This window comes from Staurois parvus, unplaced genomic scaffold (assembly GCF_062004578.1).
Source record: "Staurois parvus isolate SC_StPar_1 unplaced genomic scaffold, SC_StPar_1.0 ptg000052l, whole genome shotgun sequence".
NCBI classification, from domain to species: Eukaryota; Metazoa; Chordata; class Amphibia; order Anura; family Ranidae; genus Staurois; species Staurois parvus.
Genome location: NW_028317848.1, coordinates 7,132,719 through 7,155,469, shown reverse-complemented (window position 1 = coordinate 7,155,469; position 22,751 = coordinate 7,132,719). Strand labels below are relative to the sequence as shown.

At 43.1% G+C, this 22,751-nt stretch overlaps 1 protein-coding gene and 1 non-coding gene across 2 annotated transcripts in view; both read left to right on the top strand.

Moving 5' to 3' along the window:
• Positions 1-11,638, top strand: part of LOC149470147 (neural-cadherin-like) — a 127,108-nt gene extending 115,470 nt beyond the window's left edge. The window contains exons 32-35 of the mRNA XM_089666758.1: positions 3,523-3,776; positions 6,570-6,721; positions 9,192-9,278; positions 11,105-11,638. Of these exons, the coding sequence (XP_089522884.1) occupies positions 3,523-3,776; positions 6,570-6,721; positions 9,192-9,278; positions 11,105-11,521 (910 nt within the window). The 3' untranslated portion in view covers positions 11,522-11,638. The remainder of the gene's footprint in view (positions 1-3,522; positions 3,777-6,569; positions 6,722-9,191; positions 9,279-11,104) is intronic.
• A 1,939-nt stretch (positions 11,639-13,577) lies between these two features.
• LOC149470146 (U6 spliceosomal RNA) lies at positions 13,578-13,682 on the top strand. Its single transcript, XR_016310678.1, has one exon. It is a non-coding gene; the product is annotated as a U6 spliceosomal RNA (small nuclear RNA).
• Positions 13,683-22,751: the final 9,069 nt, after the last annotated feature.

The window sequence follows — 22,751 nt, the reverse complement described above, 5'->3', positions numbered from 1 at the left end:
ATTGTGATCAAACCTGTCATGCGCATGTGCTCTACAAACAAAGACAATTTTACTTTAATGTTCTCCTAGACCATTAGGTGCTCTGACTGGTTGTTCAACTACAGTGGCTGGTTGTGAGGTGAATAAACATCAAATCCCATATTTAAAAGATATAATAGAAACAAAATGCACAAATAAAGCTGCATCCAATCATAGTCCATAGTTTACATAAACTTTCCTATGAAATGTTCTGGCAGAGTTAGCAATGTTTTACTCTCCTGATCATGGCTGGATCTAGGGGGGGTGCAGGGGTGGGCTGCGCTCCCCAAGATTTCTGTTACCCCCCCCCCCCCCCCGGCTGAGTACCTCCCCCCATTCCCACACTCGGGACAACTGGGACTTGAATGCACAGCCTGGTGCAGTGATCTGTGTTCAGGAGAGAGGCTGTGCTGTGCCTTCTCCCTCCTGTCAGTGCAGCACTCCTCCACTCATCACACAAACACACACAGGATCACTATCTCGGACTGCGCACACACACAGGATCACTATCTCGGGCTGCACACACACAGGATCGCTATCTTGGACTGCACACACACAGGATCGCTATCTTGGACTGCACACAGACAGGATCGCTATCTCGGACTGCACACACACAGGATCGCTATCTTGGACTGCACACAGACAGGATCGCTATCTCGGGCTGCACACACAGACAGGATTGCTCTCGGACTGCGCACACACACAGGATCGCTATCTCAAACTGCGCACACACAGGATTGCTATCTCAGACTGCACACAAAAACAGGATCGCTATCTCGTATTGCACACACACAGGATCGCTATCTTGGACTGCGCACACACACATGATCACTATCTTGGACTGCACACACACAGGATCGCTATCTCGGACTGCGCACAAAAACAGGATCGCTATCTCGGACTGCACACACAGGATCGCTATCTCGGACTGCGCACAAACAGAATCGCTATCTTAGACTGTACACACAACGGATCACTATCTCGGACTGCACACACACAGGATCGCTATCTCAGACTGCGCACACACACAGGATCGCTATCTCAGACTGCACACAGACAGGATCGCTATCTCGGACTGCACACACACAGGATCGCTATCTCGGACTGCGCACATACACAAGATCACTATCTCGGACTGCACACACACAGGATCGCTATCTCGGACTGCGCACACACAGGATCGCTATCTCGGACTGCACACACGCAGGATTGCTATCTCGGACTGCACACACACAGGATCACTATCTCGGACTGCACACACGCAGGATCGCTATCTCGGACTGCACACACACAGGATCACTATCTCGGACTGCACACACGCAGGATCGCTATCTCGGACTGCACACACACAGGATCGCTATCTCGGACTGCGCACACACACAGGATCGCTATCTCGGACTGCGCACACACACAGGATCGCTATCTCGGACTGCACACACACAGGATCGCTATCTCGGACTGCGCACACACACAGGATCGCTATCTCGGACTGCGCACACACACAGGATCGCTATCTCGGACTGCGCACACACAGGATCGCTATCTCAGACTGCGCACACACACAGGATCGCTATCTCAGACTGCGCACACACACAGGATTGCTATCTCAGACTGCACACAAAAACAGGATCGCTATCTCGTATTGCACACACACAGGATCGCTATCTCGGACTGCGCACACACACATGATCACTATCTCGGACTGCACACACACAGGATCGCTATCTCGGACTGCGCACAAAAACAGGATCGCTATCTCGGACTGCACACACAGGATCGCTATCTCGGACTGCGCACAAACAGAATCGCTATCTTAGACTGTACACACAACGGATCACTATCTCGGACTGCACACACACAGGATCGCTATCTCGGACTGCGCACACACACAGGATCGCTATCTCAGACTGCACACAGGCAGGATCGCTATCTCGGACTGCACACACACAGGATCGCTATCTCGGACTGCGCACATACACAAGATCACTATCTCGGACTGCACACACACAGGATCGCTATCTCGGACTGCGCACACACAGGATCGCTATCTCGGACTGCACACACGCAGGATCGCTATCTCGGACTGCACACACACAGGATCACTATCTCGGACTGCACACACGCAGGATCGCTATCTCGGACTGCACACACGCAGGATCACTATCTCGGACTGCACACACGCAGGATCGCTATCTCGGACTGCACACACACAGGATCGCTATCTCGGACTGCACACACACAGGATCGCTATCTCGGACTGCGCACACACACAGGATCGCTATCTCGGACTGCGCACACACACAGGATCGCTATCTCGGACTGCGCACACACAGGATCGCTATCTCAGACTGCGCACACACACAGGATCGCTATCTCAGACTGCGCACACACACAGGATCGCTATCTCGGACTGCGCACACACACAGGATCGCTATCTCGGACTGTGCACACACACAGGATCGCTATCTCAGACTGCACACACACAGGATCGCTATCTCGGACTGTGCACACACACAGGATCGCTATCTTGGACTGCACACACACAGGATCGCTATCTCGGACTGCACACACACAGGATCGCTATCTTGGACTGCACACACACAGGATCGCTATCTCGGACTGCACACACATTGGATATTGTCTAATGAAAGGTTGGTCAGCATAGTGACACTGTTGTTCAGTTTGAGAGGGTCTGGAACCTTTAGATTCAATATCTTCAAACAGCTATATAGAGAGCACTCTGGTTGCTTCTTTTCTGGATCTACTTGCCCATTCTATCTATTCCTTTTTTTTTTTTTTGTCTGTCAGTGTGTCTGTCAGTATGTGTCTCCACGGATGGTGATTGTCATAGATTCTGTGTTGACACTTTATGCCGTCTGCGTAACAGTTTTGCACTTTGTTCACTTTTGAATGAAGCAAGCAAGGTCAATTATAGGCCTTATTCTTGTATGTTTTTGTCTACCTATCTAACCTTTGTAAAACTTTTTCAATAAATACTATTGAAACAGAAATGTAGGGCTATGAATTAATTACTTCTATGCTGTCCTTTCTGGGATACAAATTTGACCATGTACACCTCTATTGCTACAACCAATAATGTGCAGGGACCAGAAGCAGCCAGTTAATGGTAATACTGTTGTATCGGTAAGGTAAGTTATTAACATATTACTGGTAAATCCTACAGTCCTTTTTATAATACTTTATGGAGCTCTTCTTTAACCTCAGGTGCCAAGATTACTCCTTGGCTTCACAGTAAAAGTACAAGATGCCACAAAGATCCTACAAAAAAACATCTATTAAATGAATGAGTCAAACAGACCCATTAAACCACAGAAGCACTAAAAAAAGATGGTGGAATTTTCAATAATTCAATATCCATTTGGGTTTTGTTTACTACCACTAGATACCAAATGACTGAAGATCATCCTAAACATATTTATGCAGTGATTCTGTTATTCCCTTTATGCTTTTGTCAAATATGTAGTCCATGTTTCTCTGGTTTAGGTGCCCAACAGATAAAGTTGAAGTCATGAATAATGTAACAGGACAGAAGCACTGTCATCCATCACCTTGTACGAGGTGGAGCTGTCGAAACGGGGGCAATTGTGTGGCTCAGTCCCAGCAAAAGTTTATCTGCCAATGCAGAAAAGGCTTCAAGGGTAGGGCCTGTGAGACCATCCAGGCCAGAGCTGGGAAGATTGTTGGACTGAGCTCAGGATCCATTTTAGCCATCAGCATGTGTCTTCTGATCTTCATAGGTAAGATTGTGGTTCTTTTTCCTTATTTTCACATTGTTAACTTGTCTGACAAATAGTATATAAAATGGAAGTTGGTAAAAGATATGTCCTGCCATGCACATATAGGTGTATCTTTTACAGAGCACATAAATTAGTCTTTATATTTTTTTGAGGCCCAGTAATAAAGGGGAAGAGCACCAAACACTGATTTCAGATTTCAATAGACACAAGTGGATTTATTTGAAGGTAGTCTGCAGATATAACAATTGTGCTCTGTATCTGATTCGGCAAACTTTAACAAATCATTTCAACCCTGATATTCATCTTGTACATCCTGGTGCTCTGCTCACTAGTTCCTTATGATATCCAGTTGGAATGGTCCTGAATTTAAGCCTGTAAGAGCAGGGTCGGACTGACCATTTGGAAACTCGGGCACTGCCCGAGGGCCCGGGGTCAGTAGGGGACCCCATGAGATGCCCCTGGTACCTTTTTCATAGGCTTTTTTGAGTTTGGGCAAGGACACAGGGGCCCCATGATCCCCTATTGCCCGGGTGCCCCATGAGTTGTCAGTCCGCCCCTGTGTAAGAGTGAAGGAGAAGTGCATCCCTGTCCTCTGTAGTTTTAAGAGATGAGATGAGTACAGAACAGAATCAATTGACAAGAGCCTGCAGCCTACTAGCACCGTCAAAACCTTCTGACTCTGGCTGCATAAATTGAGTGGACCTTCTGTTTAGTAAATGTTTATTTTATTTCCTGGAAAACGTTCACAGTTCACTGACTTTATTTGTTGCCTGGTGCAGCCCTGTGGGAGCTCCCTGGCTTCTCTTAACGTCTGAGGACCTGGGGGAGCTCCCAGCACTGATTGTTAATTTTTATGCATAGTTTGTGTACACATGGATGAAATTTAGAGTGTCTTCACTCAAACCTCAATTTTAAGTGGTTACTAGTGGGCTAAGACACACTCCGGGTTTCTGGCTTCTGCACTATTGAAACACTTCATTGTTGAAAACCCCATCGAGTTCCCACCTAGGTCATTACATATATATATATATATACCAAAAAAAGCTGAAAATTGGGACTTTTGAGGCACAACGTAGGCATAAAAACATGATTTTTTTTCCAGTATATATTTACAATATTAGAGATGTGGCACTTAAACACAGATTTTAATATTAATAGGTCATTACAAAATCAAGCAAGCAAATCTCACCTCATCTTATGCTTTCATAATATAGGTGGAGAATCTAGTAATCAGAGGGTAAAAGAGTTTTGATGCAGCTGTGACTGATGGTGGTAGCCACTGATAACTCATGTGCAACCGTAAATCTGAATTATTTTATTTTAAGAACATAGAAAGCTAGTAAATCTCAAGCTGGCCATACACAAAGTTCCCTGTGCACCAGCCAAAATTCACTTCATTGTTGGGCTTGTTGACACAATCCCACCTGGTATCCTTCAAATAATCAAAGAAGCTGGCAGAAAAGTTTTGGCTGAACAGCAGCTGCATACAATCAGATGCAGCTGCTCTTTGGGTATTCTTACATCCACTGGTGCTGGCTGTCACTGTACAATAGCTGGCACTGCAGATTCATCAATCTGCACTGTATAGATTGATAGATTTTTTTATTCTTCCAGCCCGCAAAAAAAATCTATCATTGTATGGTCACATTAAACTGGACCAGTGTTTCATTATTATCAGAGAGTGATTATTATTATTATTATTATTATACAGGATTTATGTAGCGCCAACAGTTTGCTCAGCTCTTTACAATATAACGGGAGACAATACAGCAACAATACAGTTAAATACAAGAGGGATTTGAGGGTCCTGCTCCTTGGAGCTTGCAATCTAGGAGATGAGGCATTATTCTTTATCTGAAATGAAGCAATCTTCTGGCCATTATAGTAGTCATAGAAACAAAATGGACTTTTACCATAACTCCCAGGAGACCAATACAATAGAATGTGTATATTTATACAAATCAATAAAACCACAAGTTTATTGTACAAGCTTAAAAAATAGGTGAAGAACACCTCCAGCATATAAGAATGCAAATAGAAGACTATACATAAGGTGCTTTAAAAAAATATATGCATTGCACACTAGCACATTATGTGAAACTCCCCTTAAAATGAAAGCCCTCTACCGCTATAGAGGCTTCCATCTTCACCTGGTCTTTCTTTCGGGATTGTGAGCTCCGGCGGTCTGGCTGGCTGAGCTGTGATTACATCACTCCTGCGCATGCACACGGGAGTCTTGGGACATGGCACAGTGCTCTGAAGGAGCGGTATGGGTATGCCATTCCTTCAGACTGCATGCGCCGACTGTAAAGAAACCTGAATATCTTTTAAATGTGCACCTATATTCATTTTACCTATTCATTTTACCTACAGGTCAGCAGCTTTATTATAAGCTTACCTGTAGGTACAAATTAACAAAGTGGTTTACTACTTTAACAAATATTCTGTCAACTCCTTTTTTTGAGACCGCTTCATCAAGACATGGATACCTTTCTTCAAAACTGTTGTAGTGCAAATCTGAAGGTAGAATGAATGTTCATGAAAATTCCAATCTAGAAAAATATAAAAACAATATAAAAAACTTTTCATATCAAACAAAAAAGAAAAAACCAAACCAATTCGAAAAATATATACATAAAAACAATAATCTGGCTTTTACATGAGAAGTAGCACTCATCCTCCCTTATTTGAACTAGATTTTTATTCTACCTTCATCTAAAATTCAGCAGTAATCTGTCTTATTTGGATGAATATTCTGACTTTATTTAAGATGGGTTGATGTTCTTGTTGCAGCCTTGTTGGTCTCCTACACAGTATGGAGTCAGTGGGGAAGATCAAAGTTTCGTAAAGGAGGAGTTTATCACATTCCTGCAGAACATGAAAGCTGGGAAGATATCAGAGAGAACACCTTGAATTATAATGAGGGTGGAGGAGAACATGACCAGGTACACAGTATCACATAGTCTCTGAATTGAATTCCTGATTATCGTTTTTATTTTATACCTTTGAACCAGGGGCGGACTGATAACTCATGGGGCCCCTGGGCAATAGGGGATCATGGGGCCCCTGTGTCCTTGCCCAAACTCAAAAAAGCCTATGAAAAAGGTACCAGGGGCATCTCATGGGGCCCCTTACTGACCCCGGGCTCTCGGGCAGTGCCCGAGTTTCCAAATGGTCAGTCCGCCCCTGCTTTGAATAAATATTGCCTCTGATAGTGAGGTTTAAGGTTGGATTATTGCCAGGCAGCACAGTGGCTAAATGATTGGCACTTCCGCCTGGCAGTACTAAGGTCGTTGGTTCGAATCCCAACCATGGCGCCACCTGCCTGGAGTTTGCATGTTCTCCCTGTGCCTGCGTGGGTTTCCTCTAAGTACTCCAGTTTCCTCCCACACTTTAAAGACATGCTGGTAGGTTAAGTGGATCCTGTCTAAATTGGCCCTAGTATGTGTATGTATGAATGTAAGTTAGGGACCTTAGATTGTACGCCCCTTGAGGGTTAGGGACTGATGTGAATGTACAATATATATGTGAAGTGCTGTGTAAATTGACAGCGCTATATAAGTACCTGTAGTAATAATAATAATAATAATAATAATAATAAAAAGCATCCTTTAATTTGGTCCTACATCATCTGGGCATAGTTGATTCAATAGATGGGCACTAAAGATATTTTATCCAAATAGTACCATTAAAGTCTGACCAACATATTTACAGAGGAGGCAGTTTGTGGTCTGAAGATATAACAAGCCCATCTGTTTGCTAGAATCATGGCATTCAGGGACCAATATCCTGAGGTATTGTTCCTAGTAACGTGAAAGACTCTCCCTTTAACCCTGAATCCCCACTATTGCAAATCTTTGATACTACACACATGCTGCCAATTCATCCTATTTTATACCATATAAAAGTGTACTGTTAAATCAACTTATTTTATCCTCACTTACATAGCAAAAAAATGATGAGGAGAATAGTAAGGTTTTTTTTGGATTAACAATCAGAATGGGATTGTATCAACTATTTCAAGAGGTATATAAGCCAGAGAATATTACAGGCTGGAGGGACTCTTTAAACCCCTGGTGCCCAACCTGTAGCCCAAGGGCCGCATTAGGCCCTCAGACCCAAGGCTGCTGTTAGAAACCACGGGGCCCCATACAGCAAACCTGACAGCCCCCCCCCCCCCCTTAAAGAAACCACAGTTCACTATGCTTCAGTTAGGAATGAACAGTGAAGTGAGTAATTGGTACTGATCACACGTTGTGTTCATCATCCTGAAGGATCCTATTGTAAGCTAGCAGTTACCGGTGGGAAGAAGAGGAGGGAACCAAGGAGCACTATGGGGGTGGGCACACACACTGGGGCCTGGGCAACATGAGGAAATATATGGTTCACAAGGAGGTAATTTGTGCAACGAGGGGGGGGGGAATTTCTGCAATAGATCCCTTGTATGGCTCTCTCTGCAGCAGCTGAACACCATCAGGACGGAGAGGAGAAGACGCCAATCTTCAGCTGCTGCAGAGAGAGCCATACAGGGGATCGGTTCCAGTAATTGCACTCCCACCATGTCGATCACCCTCCCTACCCACAAACAATTTACTCAGCTGCCTGGGCCCCCCTGCTGACCTGGGCCCGGTACAGGAGGAATGGTGGTACCCCCTTATCCAGCTCTGCTCAGACCTCAGCCATCTGTAATGGGAATATTGATTAGGGTAACAGCATTGATCTCTACTAGCCCTGTGTAATATGTTCTCAATTTTGTATTGTCTTTTGTAGTATATCCCCAACTATATATGTAGCATGTCCACAGTCTCTGACTATCATTTCCTCTATTAGGTCTGCAGTTTCTGACAATCCTCTCAATCATTACATATACTGAACATTACATGCAGCCCTTTGCTGATGTTGGGGGCCACATTTGAGGTCCCCTTTTAGCTCATAAATTGACAACCACTGCTTTGAATGGTGCCACAATTTGTAATGATATATAACATTTGATCAGAACACTTCTAGATGTACAAGTGTGATAATACTTTAGAAAACTAACCCACGATTTTTGGATACGGATATGGCAGACATATGTGCCTTGAGATAATTCGTTTGTCTTGCGCCTCATAGTCTTGCTGCTTGAGCTCTCTCTACATAGAGACTAATGTATACCATATTTATCGAACATTACAGATGGTAAATATTATTATTATGGTTATACTTTTTGCATATGCTTTATTGTGGGAATTGGATGCATGTTGCTCTAAAATCTATTCTAACGTCCTATTCCCGTCTGCGATACGGGAGAACATGTATGAAGATGTGCACGGACTGCGATCCGTATCTGTCTATGATCTGTTTTGTCTTTCTTACTTCAATAAAACTTTTTTTTGGAAAAAGATATATAACATTTACCTTTAAAATGCTGCAAAGAAGGAAGAGTCACTGTGCTGTCATTTTCAGCGCTGGAAGAAAACAGACAGACTAAGTGGAGCACTAAACAACAAAGGCAAAAGAGTTGTAAGTAGCCATTGCTTTGTCTATTACTACATTTATACTCATCATTTTGAAATATTTTCAACCTCAAAACAAGACATCTGTGTTTTTAAAAAATGCCTCCCCACGACAACCAGAGTGAGCGTTTCTTTTATGTTTCAGAGGAGCAGTTTTCCCACAATATCCACTGAAAATGCAAGTGTACCGGTCTCTGCAGACAGCCATTTGTCATGTTTTTGCTGTGGCTCCACCCCTTGACAGCCAACCAAGCCTGAACTGTGTGATCTGAATGACCAGGTGAGCACACCTCCAACCCTGAGCATGACAGACTGTGCGAACAGAGGTGGAGCTAATTCAGTCCACATGATCAATGAATGCTGGCAGAGACTGGGCTTTTCCACACTGCATAATTGATAATGACAAAATAAAAATGCCTTAAAAAGCCCTGACCACTCAAAAGTAATACTTCAGTTATATATAGTTAGGTTGAAAAAAGACAAAAGTCCATCTAGTTCAACCAACAGAAAAAAATAAAGAACCTTTATATACATAATCCTATACCTACAGGTGATCCAGAGGAAGACAATGCAGGGCATATGGTTGTTGCCATGTTGATCCATATATTACCTAATATCCCAACCAGAATTCCCAGAACGTTTTTCCTGCTACAGTTATTATATCACACTTCCTCCTCAGATTCTGCATATATAGATTAAACACACACGTCCTGTTACCCAGGGGACTAGGTACATTTAGTATTTTGTCCCAACTTCTTATGTGCTATCTAAGGCTAGCTGTGAGGTCCAGCACAGCACCCTTTCTCCCTTCCATAGCTGTCCAACAAAACAGATATCAAGGAGATGTAAGATTTGACAAATTGTCTTTTACTTCCTCTCCAAGCACTTGTCTGCTTGCTTGGAATTTGTGTTGGGCAGGTGCTTGGAGGCAAGGAAAAGTATCATTCATCAAAGCAGCCATCTCCTTGCTAGCTGTGAGGTTGGAGGACCATCGAAGGAGGTGCCTTGTCCAGCCTCACAGCTAGCCTTAGACAGTGTATAGGGAGATGGGACAAAATCATACACATGCTTTGCCCCCTATGGAACAGAACACATTAATAACATTTAAAGTGAGACTTCTTCTTTAAACAACTGGTGAGCCTAAAATCTTTTGTCATGGTTTTGTGGGAATTGCCTGTTGAACTATTTTGAGAATTCTGAAGCTTCAATATGTTTAAAATAAGGTTGTGGGGAGATATATGATAAATTATGGGACTATTTATAGTTGGTACTTGCCTGTCCAGTTCCATTCTGCACATGTACCCTTTTAAAAGTCACTCATCATACTTGTAAATGTCCTCTAGATTTACCCATGGAATGAATAAAGGCACTATATTGCTGAAGTTGACCACCTACCTACATGCAAATATGCTGAGGAGGGTAGTTGAGTGCAGGTTGAATACTGCACCATTGATTGCATTATGCATATAGTGCAAACTATGTGCTAAAATCTGTCTGAATTTAAAAAAAAAACTGCTACATATTATATATAATTAGCCTTTATGGGTGAATGTTGGGCTGTTCAAAAAGGCAAAGCTTCAGCAATTTCTGCCTTCCCTCCTATTTTGACAGACCGCAAGCTGCCAATCATAGAGGTACATACGAACGTGTAGGAATGGAAGAGCCAGAGATTTGTCTGCAAAAATGGCTGTGAATTTGTAGGGGTTGTAGCCTCCTCTAGGTGCCTACACATTATTCCTTCCTGCCTCTGTTAAATTTAGTTATTTCTCAGGAATGTCTTCATTTGTCAAGAAGTAAATATATGACATAACTAACCTGTTTTTTCATTTACAGAATGGATACAACCTTCAGAAACTGAAAAAAACAGACAGAGTAAATGCTAATCAGTATTATGCTACCTCAGATGTCCCCTCAACGTCAAACTTGTGTCACGCTCCTCACCGTCTACACGGTGCTGGTACATCAAGGGGAAGAGATTATCCTGAACAGACTAAAGCTGAGACCAGCATCCCCAGATTTCAGGAATATGTTTCCCAAATAGTTTGGGCTGCAGATAATGACAAAAAAAGCCAACCTCCTGAGCTCCTCCACATGTACTCCACAGAAGGTGATGGCTCATTGGCTGGGAGTCTCAGTTCTCTGACCTCTTCCAGTATTGATGAAGACTTGAACTATGACTACCTCTGTGAATGGGGACCCAAGTTTAATAGACTCCAAGATCTGTATCCGGTGTTGGACACGGAGGCATAGCTAGCAGCTGACCTATGTTTGTAGAGCAACCCAGACACCCACAGTTATACACTAATTTATAACCCAGGTCTTTTTTATATCAAATATACAATAAATATCTTAGTTAAAAAAGGAGAATTTTGATGCGGTGATGAAACAGATGTGTCTTTATTTTCTGTTCTTTTCACAAGTTCTGAGAAGACGTAAAGGAACATTCATTGTCCAAACAGTGACATCATTAAGAATGAATTTATCATACAGACTAAACTTTGTTACAGGCATAACACCCGAGGAGGAAGACGTTAAAGACAAAGAAGGAGATTTACTAAAACTGAAACACTCAGAATCTGGCGCAGCTGTGCATGTTAGCCAATAAGCTTCTAACTTCAGCTTGTTCAATTAAAGTGATATTAAAGAAAATTCAAAAAGTAATAACAAAAGATATACCTACCTGCTCTGTGCAGGTCCCCTGCACAGCCCCTACTAGCCCCTACCTCCTGCTGAGTGCCCCAGGCAGGCTCACTTCCAAGCCTCTGCTCTGCGTGTCCATTCACACACACAGCCACAGCTCAGCCCGAACCCTTCCTCTCCTCATTGACTCACTGGCTGTGATTAACAGCAGTGGGAGCCAATGGTTCCCACTGCTCTCTCAGCCAATGAGGGAGAGTCCCTGGAGAGCAGAAGCTCTCATGCACATTGCTGAATCACGATGGGCCTCAGGTACGTATTAGGGGGGCTGCTGCACACAGGAGGTTTTTTTTACCTTCATGCATAGAAACCCATTGAGCCTTTACAACCACTTTAAGATTTTAGCAATAAAACTTAGAGGTTGGCCATTAACCCCTTGACGCTGACGTCACACAAATATGCGTCCTCACAGAACTAGGCTTTTTTCCGTGGGGCCGCATATTTGCGTACCTGTCTTTGCCATGTGGCGTGCTCCCAGCACAAAGACTGGGGTGTCACCGAGAGTCCGGGTACTACTCTAACAATCGGGACCCCCAATTCCAGGTCACATGATCGCTGTGATAGCCTCTGATTGGCTATCACAGTGATCAGTTACTGTGAAGCCCATCACCCTTGGTTTTTTTTCTCTCTGAATGGTGGGGAGAGATACATTGTATCTCTCTCTTTCCTTGTAGAGAGAAAAAAATAACTGTTTGTAAAAGAAGAAAAGATAAATCAATAAATAGATATTACAAAATAAAATAAAAAAAAAGAAAAAATACCTAGATCAAGGTTTGATCTAGTTCAGTGCCAGGGTGAGTGTTTGGGTCAAATTCAAAGGTCAGGATTTTTTTTTTAATTGGTACCAGTGTTAGTGTCAGTGTGTTTTAGGTAAAAAAAAACAAAACAAAAAAAAAACAAAACAAAATGTGCAGTATTTTTTCTGGGCTGTATACGGGTACAAGCAACAAATTACATTCACATATATGGTATTGCTGCGATCGTCAAGAGCGGAGCAAGAGAGGAAAATTTATTTTGGGTTGTTCTTTGGTGGTAGGTTATGATAGTAACAAGAAACACACACCTAAATTAAAAAAAAAACATTTTTTACTATTTTGGGCCAGTTTTCCTTTGATAATAAAAAAAAAATCAGGGAGATATCCATTACCATTTACCAGCAAATGAAAGCCCAATTTGTCCTGAAGAAAACGTGGTATAATTCACCTGGATGTACAAAGTAGTTGTGATGATATGTACGGTTTTACTAACACATGTCAAAGTTGTAAAATTTTACTTAGGCTTTAGGATTTGTATTACCCTTAGGCGTGCAGGGGTTAAGAAGAGTAGCATTGCCTCAAGTGATATCTGAGGAACAGTTTGTATGGGACATGATTTACTGCCTAGGGTGCAGGTGTCAAACTGGCGGCCCTCCAGCTGTTGCAAAACTGCAAGTCCCATGAGGCATTGTAAGATTGACAGTTGCAAACATGACTTTCGCAACAGCTGGAGGGCCACCAGTTTGACACCCCTTGCCTTGGGAACAATGTGACAGGTTATAGGGCTAAGGAGGGATCTATGGCTGATCTCTGATCTTATAGTAAAAGATATGCCAGTATGCCAGTGGTGCATGGTGCTTGCTTCGGCAGCACATACTAAAATTGGAACAATATAGAGAAGATTAGCGTGGCCCCTGCGCAAGGATGACATGCAAATTAGTAAAGCGTTCCATATTTAAAAAATAAAAATAAGTGGTGAATGAAGAAGGGATGGTGGCGGGAACTTTTGACATACCTATGTACATAGGGTTCAGCTAAAGGTCCAAGTGAGCATAGTCTTGTATATATCCAGATTTACATACAGTGGGGCAAAAAAGTATTTAGTCAGCCACCAATTGTGCAAGTCCTCCCACTTATGGGCGATCTGGCTGGCTGAGCTGTGATGACGTCACTCCTGCGCATGCATTCGGGAGTCTCGGGACATGGCACAGTGCTCTGAAGGAGCGGCATGGGTATGCCATTCCTTCAGATTGCATACGCCGCCTGTAAAGAAACTTGAATATCTCCTAAATGTGCGCCTATATTCATTTTACCTACAGGTCAGCAGCTTTATTATAAGCTTGCCTGTAGGTACAAATTAACAAAGTGGTTTACTACTTTTAACAAATATTCTGTCAACTCCTTTTTTTGAGACCGCTTCATCAGGACATGGATACCTATCTTCAAAACTGTTGTAGTGCAAATCTGAAGGTAGAATGAATGTTCATGAAAATTCCAATCTAGAAAAATATAAAAACAATATAAAAAACTTTTCATATCAAACGAAAAAGAAAAAACCATACCAATTCGAAAAAATATATACAGTATGATATCTAAGAAGCTGCTGAAAGAGAGATAAAGCTATAGGAGGGGAACTATACTGTAGAAGGTTTTTGCTTCTTACTATACTTCATGGGTGTCTCTCTAGTCTACTGTTTATAGCTCCCTCTCTCTTCTCAGCAGCTTCAGCAGAGAACACAGCTTCAGCAGAGATTCACATACAGCTCTCATAACTTTACCTATTAGAACTGTCAGGGTAACATGAGTAGACTTAAGCAGGGTATACACGTTTTTTTCATTCGACCAGCGGTGTGAATGAAAAACCCCACAGATCCCTGCATTCACAGGTAATTACCAAAACATATTCAAGCTATAGTCATATAATGGATACGGGCTGAAAGTGTACACTCTCAGGTTTTGCATGCATTTCACTTGCTGAAGGCAAAACTAAAAGGCAGAAAGACCCACAAAGAACAACTAAAGACAGCTGCAGTTAGAGCCTGGCAAAGCATCAGAAAGGAGGAAACCCAGTCTTTGGTAATGTCCATGGGTTCCAGACTTCAGGCAGTCATTGCCAGTAAAGGATTCTCAACAAAATATTACAAATGAACATTTTATTTATGATTATATTCAATTGTCCAATTACTTTTGGTCCCTTGAAAAAGGGGGATGGCTACTCTTAAGAGCTGTAATTCCTAAACCCATCCTCCAATTTGGATGTACATACCCTCAAATTAAACCGGAGAGTGTGCACTTTCAGCCCATATCCATTATATAACTATAGCTTGAATATGTTTTGGTAAATACCTGAAAAAAAACTAAAATTGAGTCCAAATATATGTGGACCTAACTGTACATACAGTATATACATGGGAGCTGTTACTTGCAAAAACAATGCTATCTCTGTCCATCCAGTTCTGAGATATACACAGCTCTATGAAACAATGGAGCAAGGACGTGACTGTTCTCTAGTGTGGTAAAGCAACACAGCTAGGTGACCTCCCTGTCCCAGCCTGTGATTGGACAGTAAATGAATAGCAATAGCACTAGCATGAGTCATCCCGTTAATATTTAGTGAATGCACAACTGCATCTATTCAACTTGTGTTTTTATATATCTGCCTGGAGTTCTGCTTTATTGCATATCAAAATCCAATGATCAAACTTTAATATATTGCAGCTTACCAGTCCTTAGATGTGATGGTTTCATTATTATTATTATTATTTTTTTTAACCTTTATTTTCACCTGGTAATCCAAGGCCCATTTAGTGTATGTACATGCTACTACATTTCTGGTGCGATATGCTTTTGGATATCTGTGTAGACACTGTCCTTAGGAATCAGAACACTAAATTACATCTAAAAGGACTCACCTGTGCATTATGATGCACTAAAAGGCAGCTGCATTGCAACACACTGTACATGTACATTAGGGTACAATCACCTTTGCATTCCAGTGCTATACAATGTACATCTACATCATGCTATGGTAGCCCGTGTTATAATGCACATTATGGTGGAAACAAACCCTCAGACTACATCAGCTTTTTTTCCTGGAAATTTGTTCACTGTGGTACTTTTGTGTCACTGAAATTTGCATCTTATACCTATATACAAACAAATACTCATCCTGGCTGCTTCTTATTACCTAGATGGCACCTCTGAAACATTACTTTCCATTTCGCAATAAACCAGTCCATTTAATATTTCCTATGGGACACTTTCACATCTATGCGTTTTTTAGCCGCTGCATTTTTGGAAAGGGTCAGGGACTTTTTATATGCAAAACATAGTGTTTTTGGTTCAATAGACTTCAATGGAGATGCTCCAGAAAAAACCTGCAGTGCGTTGTTGACATGTTTTTGAATGCAAGTGTACAATCCAAACGCACACGTTCCTGCGTTATAAATGGCTGTGTGCATAAGTGGGTGCTGCAGCGGCTCTCGGATGAAACCGAACAGAATCAGCAAGGGAGAATGTCACCAGCACATCGAGGATCACCAATATGGGTTCAAACATTTTAATAAACGATCACATAGTTACAGAAAGGCAATGTTTTGGAGTCTCACAGGACCCCTTCATCAGGCATGTGACGACATTCTCCCTTGTTGACACGTTTTTGATGCATTTTGCATTTTTAATCTGCCAAGCAATAAGGTGGCCCCAAAAAAAAATGCATAAAAAAATGTCAAAACCGCATGTGCAAAAATGCACCACAAAAAAGCACTGCAAAACGGACAAAACGCAAACTGCATTGGTGTGAACCAGGCCTCAGACAAAGCAAGGAATCTGATAGGTTGCAATGGGTAGCTACAGTACTCCTGTTATAAATCCGTTCTTCTTTGTGTTTTTCTGAAAATTGCCACTAGATGGCACTGTACCACTTTCCGAAGTGGTTGACTAGGAGTCATTGGTGGGAATCACAGCCATGAGAGAATCAACCAACCTGCCCAGTAATGCCTATGAGCAATTGATCTTGTGCCTTTATTATTTGGAGTATGCAGGGTGATCTACCATATATTATCTGATCACTTGTATCAAATTAATGTTTATAGCAATTGCAACATGACTGTATTGAGTGATTATATCTTGTGTAAGGGCACCAAAACACTCAGCAGTCCTAAACCGTATCACTAAAATTTCATAGAAGCTATAAAATATTAAAGTAATTTCAAAAGTGATTTTAGGATTTGTAATACATACCTGATCCTGACACAAAGGTCCTTGTTTAGGTTCTTCCTGTTATGGAGTGACAACTGTCTCCTAATTGAGCTCATGGCATTGCCACCCTGTGTCTCCTCATTGAGGCTACAAGTGGCTGTGTGGGCTGACACCAAGGCTGCAGTTAAAAATCTTAGGGCCCCATAAGGCTCCCCTCTACAAAAAATCTAAATGATATATAGTATCTCCCAGTAGTGAGTACACCCCTCACATTTTTGTAAATATTTTATTCTATCTTTTCTTGTGACAACACTGAAGAAATTACACTTTGCTACAATGTAAAGTAGTGAGTGTACAGCTTGTATAACAGTGTAAATTTGCTGTCCCCTCAAAATAACTCAACACACAGTACACTCAACAGTGAGTACACCCCTAAGTGAAAATGTCCAAATTGGGCCCAATTAGCCATTTTCTCTCCCTGGTGTCATGTGACTCGTTAGTATTACAAGGACTCAGGTGTGAATGGGGAGCAGGTGTGTTAAGTTTGGTGTTATCACTCTCACTCTCTCATACTGGTCACTGGAAGTTCAACATGGCACTTATGGCAAAGAACTCTCTGAGGATCTGAAAAAAAGAATTGTTGCTCTACATAAAGATGACCTAGGCTATAAGAAGATTGCCAAGACTATGAAACTGAGCTGCAGTGAGGTGGCCAAGACCATACAGCAGCTTAACGACCAAAGGAGTTGAGTGCACGTGCACAGCGTCATATCCAGAGGTTGTCTTTGGGAAATAGACATATGAGTGCTGCCAGCATTGCTGCAGAGGTTGAAGGGGTGGGGGGTCAGCCTGTCAGTGCTCAGACCATACGCCGCACACTGCATCAAATTGGTCTGCACAGCTGTCATCCCAGAAGGAAGCCTCTTCTAAAGATGATGCACAAGAAAGACCTCAAACAGTTTGCTGAAGACAAGCAGACTAAGGACATGGATTACTGGAACCATGTCCTGTGGTCTGGTGACACCAAGATAAACTGATTTGGTTCAGATGGTGTCAAGCATGTGTGGTGGCAACCAGGTGAGGAGTACAAAGACAAGTGTGTCTTGCCTACAGTCAAGCATGGTGGTGGGATTGTCATGATCTGGGGCTGCATGAGTGCTGCCGGCACTGGGGAGCTACAATTCACTGAGGGAACTATGAATGCCAACATATACTGTGACATACTGAAGCAGAGCATGATCTCCTCCCTTCAGAGACTGGGCCGCAGGGCAGTATTCCAACATGATAATGACCCCAAACACACCTCCAAGATGACCACTGCCTTGCTAAAGAATCTGAAGGTAAAGGTGATAGACTGGCCAAGCATGTCTCCAGACCTAAACCCTATTGAACATCTGTGGGGCATCCTCAAACGGAAGGCAGAGGAGCGCAAGGTCTCTAACATCCACCTGCTCCATGATGTCGTCATGGAGGAGTGGAAGAGGACTCCAGTGGCAACCTGTGAAGCTCTGGTGAACTCCATGCCCAAGAGGATTAAGGCAGTGCCGGAAAATAATGGTGGCCACACAAAATATTGACACTTTGGGCCCAAATTTGGACATTTTCACTTAGGGGTGTACTCACTTTTGTTGCCAGCGATTTAGACATTAATGGCTGTGTGTTGAGTTATTTTGAGGGAACAGCAAATTTACATGTTATACAAGCTGTACACTCACTTCGTCACATTGTAGAAAAATGTCATTTCTTCAGTGTTGTCACATGAAAAGATATAATAAAATCTTTACACAAATGTGAGGGGTGTACTTACTTCTGTGAGATATTGTATTCACTAAAACAACACCAAGATCCTTATTAGTGGACACAAACACAACATAACTTACAATATTTCTGCTAAATCTATAAGAAAAAACAGTATTAGTAAATATAGCTGTGTGTGTAAAGGAGGTATTGGGGCTCATTCACATGGGTGCTGTGGTTTGTACAGTGTGAAGCAGTAGATTTGTTTATGTGGCTGGAGCTGTGTGCAGGCAGCCTATGTTACACCATGGCAGTGCTTCTCAATTATTTTCTGTCATGCCCCCCCTAGGAAGAAGAAAACATTTCGCGCCCCCCGCGCGACTGTAAATAGTATAATTTGTCTATAAAATTGTTATAAGTACACCTCTGCATAACACTGTATCCTTATTAACGTATAAGAGAATAAAAAAAGAAAGAAATGTGGATCAATTTACAACAAAGAATAGCTTTATTAACTGTAGCAGAAAAGATTTAAAGTGCATTAGAAATTCAAAAAAAATTAAATCCTTAATTAAACTATAAACATTTTTTGATTGGACATGTCAAACCATATGATACTGAAAAAATACATAAAATCAATAAATAATAATGAATTCAAACCGATCACCAACATTTACTTAGGACCTAATCATTGGCGCCCCATCATTGGTGTCAGTGGGAGGAATAGTGCCTCATTATTGGTGTCAGTGGGAGGAATAGCGTCCCATCATTGGTGTCAGTGGGAGGAATAGTGTCCCAACATTGGTGTCAGTGGGAGGAATAGCGCCCCATCATTGGTGTCAGTGGGAGGAATAGCGCCCCATCATTGGTGTCAGTGGGAGGAATAGTGTCCCAACATTGGTGTCAGTGGGAGGAATAGCGCCCCATCATTGGTGTCAGTGGGGGGAATAGTGCCCCATCATTGGTGTCAGTGGGAGGAATAGTGTCCCAACATTGGTGTCAGTGGGAGGAATAGTACCCTGTCAGTGGGGAGAGGAATAGTGCCCCATCGTTGGTGTCAGTGGGGGGGAGGAATAGTGCCCCATCATTTGTGTCAGTGGGAGGAATAGTGCCCCATCGTTGGTGTCAGTGGGAGGAATAATGCCCCATCATTAGTATCAGTGACACCAATGATGGGGCACTATTCCTCCCACTGACACCAATGACACTTGCTGACCCCTGTTGCAGTATGGTGCTGCTGCAGCCAGCATATGTGGTTGCAGCAGCACCTCTGCACTGCACACTTACCGGCTTTTCCCTCACTCGATTTTCGCGGGTCTGCTCGGCTCCGCCTCCTCGCCCGTGATTGGCCACCTGTGTACCTTTCCTGAGCTACAGTTCTGGTGGCCAATCACCGGTGAGGAGGCGGAGCCGAGCGGCAGGAGTGAGGGAGTGGCAGGAGTGACGGAAGGAGCAGCGCTTCCTGGATGGATCATCGTGGGAGCCAGGTAAGAGACAGCAGCCCTCTGCCCACCCCTGTACTTAGTGTCCCTTCTGTCGGAAGGGGGGGGGGACAGCGACGCGCCCCCCTTGACAGAGCCTCGCGCCCCCCCTGGGGGGTGCACCCCACTATTTGAGAAGCACTGCACTATGGGGACGCAGTGGATGTACGGTTACAGCCGCAGGTCCTAGTTTGACAGTTGTGCGCCTGCAATTGTACAGCCCCGAACACATACAATGTGCATTCGAGGCCACTCACTCGCACCTGCACACCTGTCAAATTTAGGACCTGTGGATGTGTTAATATGCCACTGCATCTTCAGAGTAACAGGTAGCTCCATCTGCACAAATAAACCACTCATTTACACTGCATGGGCCAGAGCGCCCATGTGAATGAGCCCATCATTTTTAAAATAATTTTCATTATTTTTTACAATTTTAAATCCTTTTTACACTTTTTTTCATAATGTTAATAAGGGTGGGGGTCTTTAGTGAGGGGTCTAAACGGACCCCTGATGTCTCACTTTTGAAACATAGAAAGGAATTGAGGACATACATTGCTCAATTTCTTTCTCTGCAGCCTCAGCTGCACTGGAATTGAATGAACAGGAAGTGCTGTGTGTGAGACTTCATTCCTGTTCATTCACAAACTTAAGAATAGCAGATACAGTTCATTATGCTCCAGTTATGAATAACCATAGTGAGTGATCGGTACCGATCACTCACTGTGTTCATAACAAGGGGCCAGTAAATTTCCAATCTGAAACAATCCACCTGTGTGCCCGCAGCAGTCGGCGGGAGTGAGAGGAAGTCGAAAGTGCTATGGGGGAAAGTGAGCAAGGGCAGCAGAAGGAAGAGGACCCTGACCTGGACAGGGAGTGTGATCCATGCATTGGGGGGGGGGGGCAATTCAGGAACCGATCCCCTATGAGAGAAAATCTTCCCAATAGGTTGTGGAGTGGAGGCATTTACAGGAACTGATCCCCTGTGGCTGTTCCTGCAGCAGCTGAAAGCTGACTTCGGCTTTGCTTCCTCCCCTTCCTCCATATGTATGGGTTGTCCTTCTCTTGCGATGAGCCATATAACCTTGTACCCAGTCTTCTCGGGTGCCTCAATTTGCATTGTAATCCTTTGGAGTAGTTGCCTGGAGCCACCATGTTGACCACCACCACTGAGAGGCCTCTCCTGAGTCAGCAATATATAGAGAAGTGAGAACTGGGTTAGGAAGATAGCCCTGAAGCAGACTTTAGCTTTATTAAACCATGCCATAAGTCTGCTACATGACATACGGTGTGGGTATCTGATCCTCTATACTGAAGGACACATGGTAGTGGTTGTTTCTCGTTCTTTGCAGGCAAGGGCCGCTGCTTGCCATATCTCCTTAACACACAACTTGACATGGTCTGGTGCAGTGGCTCAGAACCTGACTGAGAACTAACAAATTCTTCCAAAATATTATTTTCCCTAACAGTAAAAAAATAAAAATGTACTCACACCATGATTGGAATACAAAATATGTACTGAAATGCTGGAAGGCTCTGGATGGGGTTGGGTGTCACTGTGGGGGGACGGGGGTTCTGGAGCGGGTTAAAGGGACTCTGCAGAATACTTGATGGTTGTATTGGGGTACGGTTACTGAAATTAGCTGGGGGCAACTGTGGGAGCTTGGATCTCTGAAAAGGGCTGGGGAGTCTCCCCAGGAGACAGAAGGGCATTGCAGGGGCACTGTGGAAAACAGGAGAGCACTGAAGGTGGTTAGTGGTTATGGTGGGACAATGTTGGAGGTTGGGAGAACTGTGGAGGGCTGGAGGCTCTACAGCAAGCTAGGGGGGCACTGCAGTGGGCACTATGAGCTGTCAAGGGGCCTGATAGACCTGATAAGCAGGCCAAAGGTCCAGTGAGGGAATACACATGGAAGGTTGACAATGCTACTGCTAATTTCAAGGCAGTGGCTTAGTGCTGTCAGTCTGCAACAGGAACTGCTATAATTATCTCCAGGTAAAAAAAACAGTACAGCACTTTAAAAGAAAATAAAGTTTAATTAAAAAACTGCATACAATGAGCAATGAAGCCAAGCATACTGAAAAATAGATTTGTGTTTTACATGATTTTAATACACTAATAGGGGCCCATTCACACTTGTGTGTAATGGCAACATGCAGTAAAATGTGTGCATTACCACGTGTTCCCACAAAGCACAGTAACGCACCCGCTCTATGTGCAGTGTATTCTGCTGCCATTTACTGTGAATAGCACCCCAATGCACTGTACAGTAGAATGCAGTGCACCACAGCACAACACAACACACACAATGTGCATTGTGGAATGTTGCATTGCTAAAAAATGGTGCTGTGCATTTTGATGCTGGCAAAAAAGAATAAAACATGGCGCATGCTCCTCATGCATTATCGTGATATATAGGAAATTTATTGTAAAATCACAAATACATACTTACAAACCAAGAAGGTCATAAAAACAAAGACAAGGAGCCAAAGATGACAAATGCGGACAGCGGAGGTGCTTGGGTGAAAAATGCTAATGTGTTTCAGGAGTCGAACTCCCTTCCTCTGCTCTGAGAAAGGGAGTTTGATTCCCGAAATACGTTAGCATTT